The sequence below is a fragment of the Semicossyphus pulcher genome, unplaced genomic scaffold, assembly GCF_022749685.1.
Source record: "Semicossyphus pulcher isolate SPU_LCO1_2020_fin unplaced genomic scaffold, fSemPul1.0.p SCAF_1, whole genome shotgun sequence".
NCBI lineage: Eukaryota > Metazoa > Chordata > Actinopteri > Labriformes > Labridae > Semicossyphus > Semicossyphus pulcher.
The window spans coordinates 10,181,389-10,196,959 of NW_027211603.1; the positions used below are offsets into that span (position 1 = coordinate 10,181,389).

Below are 15,571 nucleotides of genomic sequence, written 5' to 3' on the forward strand. Positions count from 1 at the left end.
CATCCCTCTGTCTATCTAGTTCCAAATCACCAACAACTACAAGCTTCTTCTTTGTGAAGACAGTTTCTTACCAACTGCTGTGATCTTCAAACAAACACTAATTAAAGTCTCTGTTCGTACCTGAGAGTGTGAGTCCACGGGCTTGTCTTGTGGCCAATCATTGATTCTCTCTCTCTCCCTCCCTCTTTCCCTCTCTCGCTCCCTTTCTCTCTCTCTTTCTCTCTCCCGTTCCCTCTCTCTCTCTCTGTCACGGTCTCTGTCTCGGCTTTGTTCCCGCTCTCGGTCTCGGGATCTCTCGCGGTTTTTCCGTCTGCTGCCGTGGTGGGAGGATGACTTTGAGCTCCTCTGCAGAGACATGTGCTCTTGTCCGTTACCAGGAACCTAACGATTGAGAAACAAAATACAGGGACACTATTATTAGATACCACACACACTTTCATCACGTGTCACTCAATTCACATCGCAGGTCTCTGTGAGGTTATTCATGCATCCCTCTGGTAACATGGAAATGTCACAAGAAGGTAGCGATGGTGACTGGTGATGACATCATATGAAAAAAATACACACATTTTGAAATGAGTATATTTTCACTTCAGGGCTGCTACTAATGGTTATTTCCATTATTAATCCCTCTGCTGATTATCGTTTTTATTAATGGGTAATTTATCAAATATAAAAAATCTTGAGATGGTAAAACTGGCCATTTTTGCTTGATAACTGACTTTGGTAGATTTTGTTACCTTTAAACAGAGCCATGCTAGCCTTTTCCATTCATTTCCAGTCTTTATGCTATGCAAAGCTAACCGGCTGCTGTCTTTAGCTTCATTTTTAAAAAGATATAAAACACTTATTACACAGCTGTGTTAAATACTTGATTCTGATTACTTAATTACGCCATTCGAAGGTCTGTTATTTCTCGATAACAGAACGTTGCTATGAAGAACAGACCGTTGCTAGGGATGCGGCTCTAGGACTAACTGTACTTATATCAATCCGCCGAAGGCAGTCCCGAAAACCTAGATCAGAAAACCTTGACCATCAGTGAAAATGTTTCCATTAAATGTCAGTAAAAACAGCTAGCTTAGCTCATTTTAATTTGAGTAATATTATATACAGAAAGCTACAGAGTTAAGCGTCGCTATGGACGCAGCTCTCACTGTGAGTGTAACAGACTATTTTTAAACGCAAAACAGACAATTAATCATTTTTTAATTAAAAAAAAAATTTCCAAATCAATAAATTGTTTTAAATAATTGACTTTGTAAGTAAAAAGCTGTATAATAAGTGGGATAATGTGAGCAGGTTGTTATTGAACCCCAGCAGGAGAGATACATCGTCCCTTACGTATCAACCTCCTCCTCTAACTTTCAGCCAAAAAGAAAAGAAGCTTTAATCAACTCTTATTTCAGGATGATTATACGACACAGTACAGAGTCCACAGATGTCTTCAGTATGGATACACATGTGTGTTCATGTGCTCAGAAATGTGTGGAATATGTTCATGGCTCTCTGATGATACAGTGATGGTTCATTTGAAGAGGATGAGTCTCGACGTGTGGGCCTCACAAACAGCACACTGCAGCATGAAATCAATGTCTTACAATGCAATGTGAATGCAAGGGGACTGCGTCTGACATACATTACAGCGAGACAAAATGGATGCACAAACAGCGTGCAGCATTAGCCTCAAAAGGTATTTGAAATCCTTTCAATTTGGAATATTTCACAGTCGATCAGTCATCGAGGGTTTGAGAGGATTTCAAAAAGTAGGTCATGTGTGAGTGTGAGTTAACATGCAGCCGTAGTGTCGAGGTTAGATTACTGGTGAGGCAGGGTAGGGCGCGGGAGGCTGGTGTTGTACCATAGGCGAGGCCACTACAGGTAGGACTTTGACAGCTGAGTTGTGCTTTAAGCTATTCTTAGAGCTAAAGAGGGGGAAAAGGCTTTTCTTGATGCTGGGGTTCCTCCCGTCCTCCATGTCCGTCTGTGGAGCACAAGACGCACAGCCACAACTCTCAACACAAAGATCCATCCACAGTGCCAGATCCATCTTAATCAAAACATTCCTCAACAAGAGATGCAGAGAATATGCTTAATAATAGCACGAGGATTACATTGTTAAGTTAACACTGGAAGAAAACACAGAGGGAGGAAATTCAGACCAACATGAAAAAGGAAAATTAGGTTTCATCACAACTTTTCATAATCCTTGCCATCATTACACCTATCATAATAATGTTTCACTCTCCACAGTCATTTGAAATAAGTGGTAAGGTGATCAGACAGGCCGTTAACACATCAACATTTTAGCAGAGATAACAAAAACCTTCTAATCAAGCAATATCACATGAGAGGAAGTGATGTTGTAGCCTTCTGAATACCATCACGGTCATCACTGATTATCTGCAGCACTCGGCCTGCGGCGTCCTGCCTACAATCGTACCACAGCCGCATTGATATTCAGTACAACATCACGACCCGAGTGTGATATTGCTTTTATACAACAGTTATACAAGCAGCAAAATGTACTATAAAGTATCAACAGATTGTTTTTTGCTCCACCAACTCAACTAGTTCCACACCTTAACTGAAACTGAACTTTTGTTGCCAAGCAACCCAAACATTCTCCTGCACTGTGAGGTTACCACAGATCAGCTGTTTTCTATCATGTACATTTATCTGTTTGTTTGAATTCATCATCAACCAGTGAAATAAGAGTCTGCTGTGTGATTCAGAGGCACCAGCTTGATCACTGTAGATCAATGTTAATTAACAGAATTCAGAACACCTGGCTGAGGCGGAGTGATACACAGAGTGAAAAGTCCTAGTGATGTTATACTCTATATCAGCACTCATGGAATGCCTCTTGTCCAATCAGATTACTTGGTCAGAACTAACTGTTGTATAATTAGTACCAACGACTGTTTGCCTCAACTCCTACCAATCCAGTATTTACAGTATTGTAATAAATGTGAATTCTTTTGCATATTTAGAGACATTTTTATTTAGGTTTGCTCAACATTTTAATAACAACTTGACTCTGGTACATCAGCAACTTCGCTGAGTATAGTTTGGGGCTGGTTTGTAAACTGGGATCATTTTTTTATAAAGCAAAGTTTGAGTTAGAATTTGAATTTCTGCCTTCATTGTCTCCACCAGATTCTGACTAACCTTGGAACTTGTTTCACACTCTCTCTCTTTGTCTGCCTTCTCATGCTTCATGAGCTATTGCACCTCATTGAAGCAAAGTGGCCGTGTTGCCAGATTTTAGGCAAAGCCAAATGTTTAATTATCAACAGGAATGATGGCAGAAACGCTGAAAGTAAGAACCTAATTGTTATATATTCAAATTACCATACACCACTTCAACACTAGCTCGATAATATCAGTGTTTTCACAATGTTAAGCACATTCTGATAAAAATTAAAACTGGTGCACTGGTCTGATCAGTATTTTCTAAAACTGAAATCAAGGGTAAAAACAAAGCAACTTAAATGATCTTACTATTTGTGTCTTCTTCTTCTTCTTTTTAATGGCTCTGAAGAAGCCTTGTTTTTCCTTCTCTTTGGCGGGCTCTGGAGGATTCATCACCATTGCTTCTGCTGCAGTCCTACGAGGCAAATGTGCAGAATTCATCGTTCTTAACGTGTTTTCATTCAGTCATTTAGAGACTGTGATACATCTACAGCGGCACCACATGCTATCTCATGAAGTCTGATTGATCTTAATTAGTGTTTTGACTTTTTTAGAATCAGCTTTATTGGCCAACTACGTTTGAGAGAAAAAATCCTCACCAGTCAAAAGCTGTCTGGCGTTTGGAGTGGTTGGTCATGACGACAGGGTCTCCGGGTACAACAGGTACGACCGGCCCTCGACCCTGCCCAACGCCGTCGTGGAAAGAGGAGGAGTTATCCGGTCTGGGGGAAGGAACTGAAGAGAAACAATGAGGACAGAAAAAGATTAAAAGTGTATAACATCATAGAGATTTCCCTGAGGACAAGTCTTAAAAGGACAATCTTTATTTGTTATTATTATTCTGTGATGTTGAATGTTTTCTATTCTCCTATTTTTTTTTTACTGCACTCATATTTCCGAAAATCCACTGTGTCTGCCTTGTCTGTATAACTCAGTGCTGATATCTGGGCCTCTTTTCTTTTGCCCAGCCGGCTCTGCTGTTTATGCAGACGTTTCATCTCTTTTACGCCTCTGTTACTACCTCCGATGCCGGCTCAGAGGTGGAACAACTTCGCCCCAACATTTCACTTCCATGCGTTCTACATAGAAGACGGAACGAAACAGAGGTGTAATAATCCCGCCTTGAACTGGCATTGTAAAAAGGGCTATTGATATCTAAAAACAGACCTCTAAATGACACAACAAGCTAAAAAAAAATAGTGTTAAGTCTTTTTTCCTTCAAACCTTTCCCCTAATCTTTTCCCCCATTGGTTTATAAAGCAGTAAGGCTTTTTACAGGTGTCTGCTTCTTGTTCTTAGGGTAAAGAATAAACATGTTGAAAATGTTTCTATGCACCATTTCAGATCTACAAGAAGCCACGATGTCAGCTCAGAATCTCAGTTCTTTTAAATTGAGACAAAGAAAATGGGAAAGGCATAATTAATTACATTAGGTTAACAATTCAGGCTTTTCCTCTAGTGCCATCCATCCATCCGTTATCTCTACCGCTTATCCTGTTCAATCCTAGCGGTCATTGGGTGAGAGGCGGGGTACACCATGTCTGAGACATAGAGACAGACAACCTTTCACACTCACATTCACACCTACGAGCAATTTAAAGTCACAGATGAACCTAACGAGCATGTCTTTGCCACTCCGGCTTCCTCCCACAGTCCAAAGACATGCTCATGCCTGGAGAGAACCCACGCATGCACGGAGAGAACATGCAAACTCCCCACTTCATCCGAACCGGGAGGTGACAGTGCTATCCACTGCACCACCGTGCAGCCCACTCTTGTGCCAACATGATTAAATTGTATTTCGTCCAATATCTTGGTTTATGATAAATCACCTGCTAGCCTGATGACATTCTCATTAGTTCCAGCTGTACTTTGTGTTTAGCGCTAATTAGCTTATTTTTGCTCATACTTTTGCTCATGATATAGTTTACAAACATTATCAGATCTCATTTTGATTGAGTGTTTACTTGCTAAACATCCGCATGCTAGCACTGCCATTATGAGCATGTTAGTACACACTAGCTTTGAAGTATAGCCACAGAGAGCTGTAATTCAGAGGCGGTTCCTGATTGTTTAATATCTTATTCTGTGTAATTGATCATTTTGATCTCCTATTTCATTTTATTGTTTAATAAAGCCTTTTGATGTATGTGCTTTTTATGTTGTATGTATTTCTTTTATATTAGCCCTACACACAGGTCTGTATGTGACTGACTGAGCGAGTGACTGACTGACTGAATGAGTACTTTCAGATCTGCAGAGAGAGAGAGTTGCGACATCGCAATGGCGGATCATGGAGCATATTGGACCTCCGCTGACGCGACTCTCTGTCTATACGGCTGTGGATTCTTTGTTCTGGGAGTAGGCGGGGCTGCTCCTCCACTGCTCATCTGCTGTCCTCACCTACGTCCTCAGCGCGCACCTGCTTTCAAACACGTTGTCATCGGCCTCATGAGGACAGTCCTTGTAACACATTGCCCACAAAAGCACACACTGACCTGATGCAGCCAGCCACATACTAGGTTTTCACCTAGCCTTGTTTTCTAATTCCCTCATTCTATGATATGTAAAGTAATTTGACTTGCCTTGTTTCTGAAAAGTGCTACACGAGTAAACTAGAATATTCCACCTTTCTGATATATGTGATGCCACACAGTATCGTCGTTTCCTGTTCCCTACCTCGGTAGAAGCTGCCGACTCTCCGAGGCATGGACTCAGTGAAGATCATCCGGTTCTCCTTGGAGGAACCTCCGTCCTCAACATGAGGGTCGTGGTACATGCCGACCTGAGAAACACACACATGCAGACACCAGACACACAGATACAAACATGGGACACAGGACCACACAGAGTCCTTTAGTATCTTTAGCTTTGTGATCTCGATAAACGTCACTTCATTGCTTATCATTAGCTATCACAGTCTTCGCTGGCTCACGTCACAAGACATTCAGGACAATCTTAGAGCTTTTCAGTGAGGTTACATTTATACCAGCGACAACGTGCAGTGAAGCTGTGTGCCTGAGTAGAAACAGAGAAAGCTATGGAAACCAGCGTTCGGAAGAGCTACTGTCTGTGTTCAGTGAGGTGGGGACGAGTCAGGGGGTCGGACCTCGTTTTTAGAGCGCTGCGTATGAAAAGCAGCAGTGTTGTCCCTCGTAGAGTCTTTGATGGGGGCACAGGGGTGGCTCATGTCTTTAGGGGACTGCTCACTCTGTTGAAAAGACGGACAGGCGCAGGTCAAAGCAGACTGAAGAAGCAGCATGAAGCAGAGGCAGTGATAATGTGAGACAGTGACGGTCCCTGCACACACGCATCAACTCACGAAACACACACACATACAGCACAGAAGAAAAGATTCACCTTTAGACACTGTTACATACATGTTTCATGTCTTGAATGTGTTGGGGTTGGTGTTGCACTGATTTGTAGCATTCAGTTGTGTCTTTTAATTGCAGGTAAAGAGCTTCAGCGATATTTGTGAAGGAGCAAAAATAGGTTTTCTAATTCTTTCAAAAAAACAAACCACTCAACATCTTATGGCTGCATCGCTCTGTGGTCTCTTGAGCTTACTGTACTGTTGGCGGAGGAAAGTCAAAATGCTGGCACTGGCTTCCTGCTGGCCGCACTGTTTGTCTGTATATCTATTGCCTCTTGTGTTTCTCACATCCATGTTTGTTTGTTTTTTTCCATAAAAATCTGGCTGGATAACGAGCTTTTTTTTCAGACGCTGTTTACCAACTGAGCCATAGCCACTGTATTTTAACTCCTATACTTTTAAGTCTGCATGGTGTTTAAAATCCTCTCTTGAATGACAGATATGATATTCCAAAGGAGATGACTCACTTTGGCTTATTTAGCCTACAGTTATTAACTCTTATTATCATATTCAGTCTCAAAAACACTTCAATTAAAGTCGTAATTTAATTACTGATGACATGTCCTTAGAGTTTTCAGCGTTAAGGACCAGTTGCTTTGCATTTTAATGAGCGATTTCACTCATTAATTTCTCAAAAAACAAAGGCAGAAAAAATCCTACATTATACATGTATCCTGACCACCTGCTGTGTTATGCTGCTGGTTCATTAAAAACAACACTGTGCACTCTGCAGTGAAAATGTCTACATTTCGGGGGGAATTCACTAAGAATGGATTGCGGCAGCTGATAGCTCCATAAATTGCGCATCATTTGCACCCGCTGTCTGCTCCGTATCAATGTCTGATTCACAAAGCAAATTGCACTGATGATATTCAAGCACAAACATACTCATAACGTTTTGGAGATCTGTGCAGTTTGCTCTTGTTTTTTGTCTGATTGTGAGGAGGAGCTGTCTGCACCTCCACTCTCTGCTGCCCGGTGCTGCGCATTAACTGAGCTCCACACTAATGAAGCTCAACTCAATGCACAGATCGATGATGAGCAGGGAGAGACGGGGGCATCTCTTTTAACAGTTTATTCTAAAGTCCAGACTCGACAGGTGTTAACTAGTTTCACTCTGTGTAACGCAGCTTCAGTTTTTAAACGATCGCGGAACAGCAGCTCATCCAGATAATAATCCCTGTCATGTGTAACGGCTCCAGGCAGTCTCCACATGTGGAAAAGCCTCGGACAGCCCCGGGATAATTGCTAATATTATTATAAAACAGACAAACTGTATTTACAGACAAATAGGCCTACATTTTTGATTACACAAAAGGTGTAATTGTCGTCATGATCACTGGAAACTCTTAGCGTGACAGACCTTATAACACTTATAACACTATGCAACAGTTACGACCAGCTCTCCGCAGACGGTAATATTTTCACTCTAACTGTGCGGTGCTGTTAGCACTGGTGTAAGTGAATTAGGTGCTTTTTGCCACGAGGCTCATTTGCATAGAAAGGGGCCAAATTTGCACTGGAGCACAGAGCACAGAGACGCTGTTTTCTCTGCAGCGCACTTTGGGGTGCATTCAACTCTTTGCGTGTGCTTTGAGAATTAGGGGGAGCCTTTTGCACAGGTTTAGCCGACGCAAAAGTTGCATTAGTGAATTATGCCCTTAGTGTTTTACCCCTGGGAATATGATATGATAACCCCAAATGGACCCTTTTACAGTGTGAAAGTCAGTTCTGTGAGTGTGGTGGTAACACTGAGTCTTCCACTAACCCTGGTCATGTCATCATTGCAGCTCTCTCTCGAAGAGCTCACTGAGTGTCCGGCCAGGGTGGTCCGGTGCTGCAGCTGAGGGGAGAGGAGCTGCAGGCTACTGGCACGTGTCGGTATCGCCTGCCCCGGCGCAGGCAGGCCCGCCATCCCACTCTCGACCCCGTGCGGTCGGTGGCGCTCCCTCCTCACGTACATGGAGTGGCGTTGAGGCCGTTGTTGAGAGGAGAAGGGGGAGGTGTAGCCCAGGCCGTAGTGATAAGACTCATGTGGAGAAGGCAGAGTGTGAGTGGAGGGCATCCCAGCTCCTCCCGGGTCTAAGAGCTCCGGAGCTCCGGCCTCCTCTGGGGAAGAAGACGGGAGAAGAAAGATAAGATCAAAGTCTTTAGAGCTTTGAGTGATGATTATTCTTATTATTAATCAAGTGTTTTGCTTGATTAACTGTGTGAAAATGCCTTAGACCAGTGTGAAAAGACCAGAATGAGATTCATTCTTTTGTTGAGCACAAAGATGGAAATGAAAAGCATTCAAAGAGATAACACTTTATTAACTGCCTGGGTTGTATGCCTGCATGTCCACTAGTCAGCGGTGGAAAGTGTTGTTCTCTCAGACGGATAAAACAATAAAAGCAACCAGATGTAATAAAAGTCCTTCCACGTATTGCTAAGAGATCAACTTATAAAAACAGGGTGGATGAAAATGTTCCCTTCAGGCTGTCCTGAGATATTGCATTGACAAACAGCACAACGAAATGTCACCGTGAAGTCGACCTTTGAACTTCTAATATCATCACTTCATCATATTATAGCATTAGACATTTGTGTGAAATGTTGTCATAATTAGTGCATGGATCCTGGGGTAACGGCTAAAAAACATTTAAGGTAACAGAACTTTGACCTTTGACCACCAAATTCTAATAAAGTGAAACTGAAACTGAAAATCCTCATACCTGAAAAGCTTGAACATCATCATTTTGTCTCATAATTTACATGACTGATGAGGGATTATTTGTGCTGACTCACTGATTAACTGCTAATGATTTCAGCACTGTGTCCAGGCCCTGTATTTACTGTAGCTATTAAACAGGTAAAATGGAGCAGGTTAAAAAGCTGTGTTAATGTCAGGTGTTACTAGTGTCTGCCCTTGTTAATACTAATGTAGTCAATTTTGCACTCATTATTCAGTGGACAATAAAGTTGACTCTTAAACCTACCTGGTGTTAAAGGTTTATGTCTGGACTTGTGTCTGGATGACGAGTCCAGTGTGCTGCTCTCCATGCGGACGTTGCCGCTGCTACGAGAGGCGGGGCTGTGGCCGGATCGATCACTGTGTCGGGCAGAGGGGCTGCCGGGCGGACCCGGAGGACCTGAAGGAGCGTTAAGGTCCAAACAGCTGGCGGGGAAGAAGCGGGCGCTGGGCTGCATCCCCACCGTCGTGTTGGCGTTTGGGTCATCTGGGTGCAGCCGACCGTCGCTGAGGTTCCCTACAGATTTAGAATCGCTCAGCGCGCTGTGGCTTTTGGACAGGCTGAGATAAGAGGCTGAACTCTTAGAGGACGAAGACATGGAGCCGTGGGCAGAGTCGGCCATACTGTGGGAGTGTCGGCCATGTTGTTTCTCTCCTCCGGACTGCAGTGTGTTATTTTTGCCCTCCAGGAAGGTGTGGCGGCCAGCCTGCTGCTGCTGCTGCTGCTGCTGCTGCTGCTGCTGCTGAGAGCGAGAGGAGCTGGATTTGCTGTGGCCGTATTTCGCCCCGTGCCCCTGGTCGGACAGCTTCGGGGAGGGTCCCAGGCTGAAATCAAACTCTGTCTTCCCTTTGACCTCTTTGGGGCTGAGGAGGTGCGGCAGGTTGTTGTTAGCCAGGTCTTTGCTAGATGAGGCAGAACGATTCAGGGTCTGGGACATGTACTGGCCCTTTGGGTGCAGCTGAGGACTTAAGCTGGGGGGAGGCTGCTTGTTACCGTTGAGGAAACTCTTGTTGCTGAGATGATGGAGGTCGCCATGGCGAGGGAGGCTGGAACATTCTTTGCTGTTGGAGCGACGACTGGTGCTCTTAGTGTGACTCCTGTAGGGGCAGATAGGTCAATACACAGGCATTATACTTTCATCCTACAATCAGAATGTTTTTGGATAGAAACTCTCAAACCTTCATATAAAATTATTTCTACTCAAATTAAACTCGCGCAGCTCTTATATCAGCAACTGCTGAGATCTGTATAAATGTCTCAAGTTTGTCCTCTCTTATAAGTGGGGAAGGTTAACAAGGAAGGAATTAAGTTTGACGTCCATGACGCCTCATATTGTAAACGGTAAATGGACTGTACTTATATAGCTCTTTTCTAGTCTTGCGACCACTCAAAGCTGCTTTTACACTACATGTCACATTCATACACTGGCTGTGCATTCTGGAGCAATTCAGGGTTCAGCGTCTTGCCCAAGGACACTTCGACATGTGACTGTGGTAGTCAGGGATCGAACCATCAACCTTTCGCTTGAGAGACGACTGACCACTGAGCCACAGCCGCCCCATACCCGATGAAGGGCCAAATTCAGGTTGAAATATAACTCTCTCCAAATAAAGTACAGACACATTTTTTGGAATTTTTTACGATTTTGTCTTTCAGATTTGCAATGTGATTTCCCCCCATTGTTGTCCATAGCACTGATGGTGTATAAAGTCATATATGAAAAAACAAAACAGAAAAAGAAATATTTTTCAGTTGCTCTAACTTTACACATTTTTCCTTTCAGAGCCACAGCCTGCTCTCTTCAGGTGGGAGATCTGATGAAGGTTACTTTGATTAGACAGAGAGTCTATAAAGAGTGTCCAATCCTGTTTATACCAAGATGTCCATCCAGGTATTAACAATATAAGTTTTTAACAGATTCCAAATGGTCATTGTAAGTTAAGGTAGAAGCTGCAGAGTCTGACCTTGTAGGGACGGTGTTCTCTCCGTGATGGTGCGTTTTCCTCTTGGAGGAGCGCGGCGGGTTGGGAGATGCAGGAGGAGGTCGCTCTCTCTCTGCCTGCCTCAGAGGCTGGAAGGCCGGATGGTTCAGACTCTGCTCGGTCAGATAACGCTCAGTGGGGTTCAGCAGCAACAGGTTCTGGAAGAAGAAGCGAGGGGACATATTTTAATGGCTCAAACCTGACAAAGCTGCCAAAGGCTGAATATAAGTGGATGGATTACAGATGTATAAAAATACTAAAATATTAACAAAGAGTGTTGAGTACTTTGAGTATTTCCTGGTATTTTACCTTCATCAGATCCAACATCAAACCACTCAAGATGCCTTGGTACCTTCGCTCCAAAGTCTGAGGATGAGTAACAGAGGGAAACTGGCACACACACACACACACACACACACACACACACACACACACACACACACACACACGATCAAATTTGAATTCACGCTGAACTTGTGTATTTAAAATTACTATCAGGCTTTCTAACCTACAATAGATGTTCCTGCCAGTAAAAAAAAACAAAACTCTCCATTAAAATCACACAGAAATCAATCATTGGATCAAGCTAAACTACCAAACACACACATATGAAAACACACACTCACACAAACACAAAGTCTTGCTCGGCCTTCTGGGACATTTTCTCTAGCTGCTAAACTGAACACCAACCACCTATCTCATGAGTCATAGCAATCCACTCAGTCATGGTGCTGGGAACAGTGCCACGAGAGAGAGCGAGAGAGAGAGACAGAGAGAGAGAGAGAGAGAGAGAGAGAGAGAGAGAGAGAGAGAGAGAGAGAGAGAGAGAGAAGGAAAGGAGGTGAAAGCAGAGAGGATGAGGAGGGAGTTGAAGGAGAAGTAGAAAAAGAAAAGAACAATAGTGTCTAAAGATAGAATCAAAGATGAATGTTTCCTACCCTGATTCCATGAAAGCGAGGGTTGTTGTAGAAGAGTTTCATCTGTTCTGCAGGAAGTGACCCCAAAACCTTCTGAATGGTGAAGAGCTGGAGATGTAAGGAAGCAGCATCATATTTAACAGTGCGACAGTTGACTTTAATCACTATTCAGGCTGTATGAGCACCATGGGTAAAACTCTCCTTTAACGTTCTTTGTGAGCATTTTCTTAACGGTTGTAAAAAATTATGAATGAAAATGGAGCGTCAAAGTTCAGTCTTGACCTTGAAAGCAGAAGTCTCAATCTCAAGGTGCCTTCAGTGCAAAGAGTTAGAGGTGGGACTGTTTGGACAACTCCCGGTTCCTTCTAGTTAACTGCATCAAGTTTCATTGTCTGAAGTCGTTGAATTTTTCTTTGTTTGGCTACACAAGCTATTTACGTACAAGGCCAGAAAGAAGTGAAATCAAAATGAAGAGGTAGACAAGAAGTGGGATGAAAGAGAGCTTTGATATGCAAGAAAGTCTGCAGCTTGGAACCAAACTGCCCTTGTTGCACATATCGTGCATGGACTGTAACCACTCCGCTACAAGGATGCTCAGCATACATTTATTTAAATAAAAATCTTTGAGATTATTACCCAAACATGGATAAACAATTTGAATGAATTTATACGCTGTTAAAGGTCAAACATGTTAACAAATCAGTTACAGAACAACATAGGCATGTATTTTGTGTGTATGAGTTATATTCCTCTCCACCAACACATTAAGGAAGTATAACTGCTCCTTTAGCTGCTAAATGCTTCACTAAATATTCCCTCACTTTGCTTGTCTGCTGTCTGCTAGTGTACAGCCTCTTTGCTGAAAACAGCTGCAGGTGAGAGAGAACCAAATAGTGAAGTTGAAGCTGGAAGACCCTAAAACAGCTTGTTGAAGCTGCTGTGATAGATGATATAATGATGTTAGGGCCTGTGTCCACTTACGGCGTTCTTTTGTGCTGGCAGCGCCCAAGACCTCATTTAAAGAGCGCTTCTCACCGGCGTTTACTGTTGCTAGGTTATGAAAGTTGGCACTTCCACTTCCCTTGGTAAGTGTGTTTTAAATCGCTCTGTATGCTTAATATTTGCTTTAATTCAAGGACATTGAAAAACATAAAAACAAAGGAATGGTGTCCTGGTGTTAGCAGCAGCTCTACACCTGGAAATTGTCCCGTTGAAAAAAAATGAAAGGATTAGCTTCTCCTCCGCCATTGTTGTTGACAAAGTTGATATCTGAAGTCCCGCCCCTTCTTGATTTTGATTGGTCGGTGAGGGAGAAGTGACATTGACGAGCGCCATGGTGTTCTAAAAGTTGAACAATTTTCAACTGAGAGCGCTGTAAGTGAACAGCAGAAGCAGAGGGCGTTTTTGTGCTGAAGACGCCAAGCACTGAACTGCATTGGTTATGTGTAGAAAATAGGCGCTGCCAGCGCAAAGAATGCTGTTAGTGGACACAAGCCCTGCTGCTCATTAACATGTTGGATATAATGTTTTTTTCAGCCAGCAGTAAAAGGTGTTTTGACTTCGGCTACTTCTTAAAATATTTTTTTTTATATAGCTTTCTGTCCTAAGTGAATTCGTCTCATTTTTGGAGATAAAGTTTAGCTGAGGTTCAGGAGCAGGACCACACCTCAATCACTCATTTCCTGTCACGTGCCTATATAAGTTGCACAGCCCTTCTCACCTGTCTGTTCTCGTTTCTCGTGCCCTGACCCCCCTTCCCTTCTGTTGTATCTTTTTTCTCTTTCCTTAGGGGTCCGCCAGCCCGGGAGCTGCTGCTGATCCTCAATGAAGCCTTCCCCACACCACAGCCTTTATTCATCGTCACAATCCTCATATACAAATCGTTTCACATTTCATCGTAATAATAAAATGTTTAAATGTATCTTATTGATGGTGTGGTCCTTGCTCGTTAAGTGGTTTGTGGTCATCTGATGATTGCAGATGAAAGTGAAAAGCCTTCTGGCAAAGTCTGACACATTTACATCATATGGATGTAAATTATTTTGTGTTTTCCCTAAAAACTATCTTTTTCAGGCTATTATTTTTCTTCACATGTGGAGACACATTTTTTTAGGGAAAGATGTGATTATGATAAAAATCAGGAGAGCATATGTGTCCTAATGCATTCACTGAACTTTTCCATATTGTTGCCATACATTCAACATATTATTCCATCGCTGGGATGAAAGATGAGACACACACAGTAAATTAATCTTATGGTGGTTTGGCTGAAACTAAAGATATTTATTTATTGATGTGTGCCTACGCTAACTTCCAAGTTAGTCAATTATTTGTTTAAGGGTTTTCTTTAGATTTTGTAATTTTTATAGATTAATATTTCCTGGTCTTGTTTGTTGATTTGATCAGCATGCAAATGACACACATCTGTTTTGTTCTGATGTTGAGTCCAAAGAACTGTAACTGATTTTTATCTCAAGTTTTCACAATACTACATTAGAAATTTCATTTTTTTTCTTTTTGGTAAAAAGCATTTCAAGTTCATTTTGTTCTTTATCAGGTACAGAGACACCATTTATTTTTTCTTTTAAAAAACGCAAATGAAGAGACACTTACAAGCTGCAAATTCAAATATCTACAGATCAACCTGCTTTTGATAATTAATCGCTAACTAAAACTGATAGTTCATTGTTTGTTGTTTCATCAATACTATCGGCTCACCAACCTGGTCTATCTCACTTTCTCCTGGAAACAAAGGCTGTCCGTCACTCAGCTCCCCGAGGATACACCCCACCGACCACATGTCCACAGCTTTTCCATACGGAGCCCTGAGATGGACAGAAAGGGAAAGATGTAAATATTATACATGTTAAGACTGTCAGTAAAAGCTTTTGACCACCCTGTGCGATATACAGCAGGGGGGATGATGGTGATGTTGAGAGTATGATAATGAGAAATACAGGATTAAAACACAAAAATAAAGAGGAAATGATTATGAGAATAATGGTAATAAGGGTAATATGGGTGAGGTTATCAATGAATATGATCACGGAATCTGTGTTTCTGATCGAGACTTTCATAAAGACGACGGTATTTTCTATGGGTGCTGAGGAGTCTGGTGAGAAATGGCGAGAGATCTGGCAGCAGAGAAGCAGAGGAGCGGTGGTGTTGGAGGGAGAGAGTATTTGAGTGGGCGGCATTCAAACGCTGTCTCAATAAATGTTCCAGGGCATTTACTAAATCAGGCTACAGCAGAGAAGCTAGATGACGTTCTGCTGTCTCCGAGGTAGAATGGACACCGAATGCAGCGAGAGCTTCAAAAACAACAGAAGCTTAAAAACAACCGAGAAGCAGAAATCTGATCTCAGGATA

General features: G+C 42.5%; 1 protein-coding gene across 1 annotated transcript in view; it reads right to left on the bottom strand.

The window, feature by feature from the left end:
- The window catches only part of cdkl5 (cyclin dependent kinase like 5), a 40,743-nt gene that overhangs the window by 3,661 nt on the left and 21,511 nt on the right, over nt 1-15,571 (bottom strand). Inside the window, exons 8-19 of the mRNA XM_069661636.1 lie at nt 14,925-15,027; nt 12,224-12,310; nt 11,595-11,675; nt 11,268-11,443; nt 9,550-10,400; nt 8,340-8,680; nt 6,305-6,406; nt 5,875-5,980; nt 3,795-3,930; nt 3,505-3,610; nt 1,823-1,984; nt 121-381 (exon numbers count right to left, since the gene is read on the bottom strand). Of these exons, the coding sequence (XP_069517737.1) occupies nt 121-381; nt 1,823-1,984; nt 3,505-3,610; nt 3,795-3,930; nt 5,875-5,980; nt 6,305-6,406; nt 8,340-8,680; nt 9,550-10,400; nt 11,268-11,443; nt 11,595-11,675; nt 12,224-12,310; nt 14,925-15,027 (2,512 nt within the window). The remainder of the gene's footprint in view (nt 1-120; nt 382-1,822; nt 1,985-3,504; nt 3,611-3,794; nt 3,931-5,874; nt 5,981-6,304; nt 6,407-8,339; nt 8,681-9,549; nt 10,401-11,267; nt 11,444-11,594; nt 11,676-12,223; nt 12,311-14,924; nt 15,028-15,571) is intronic.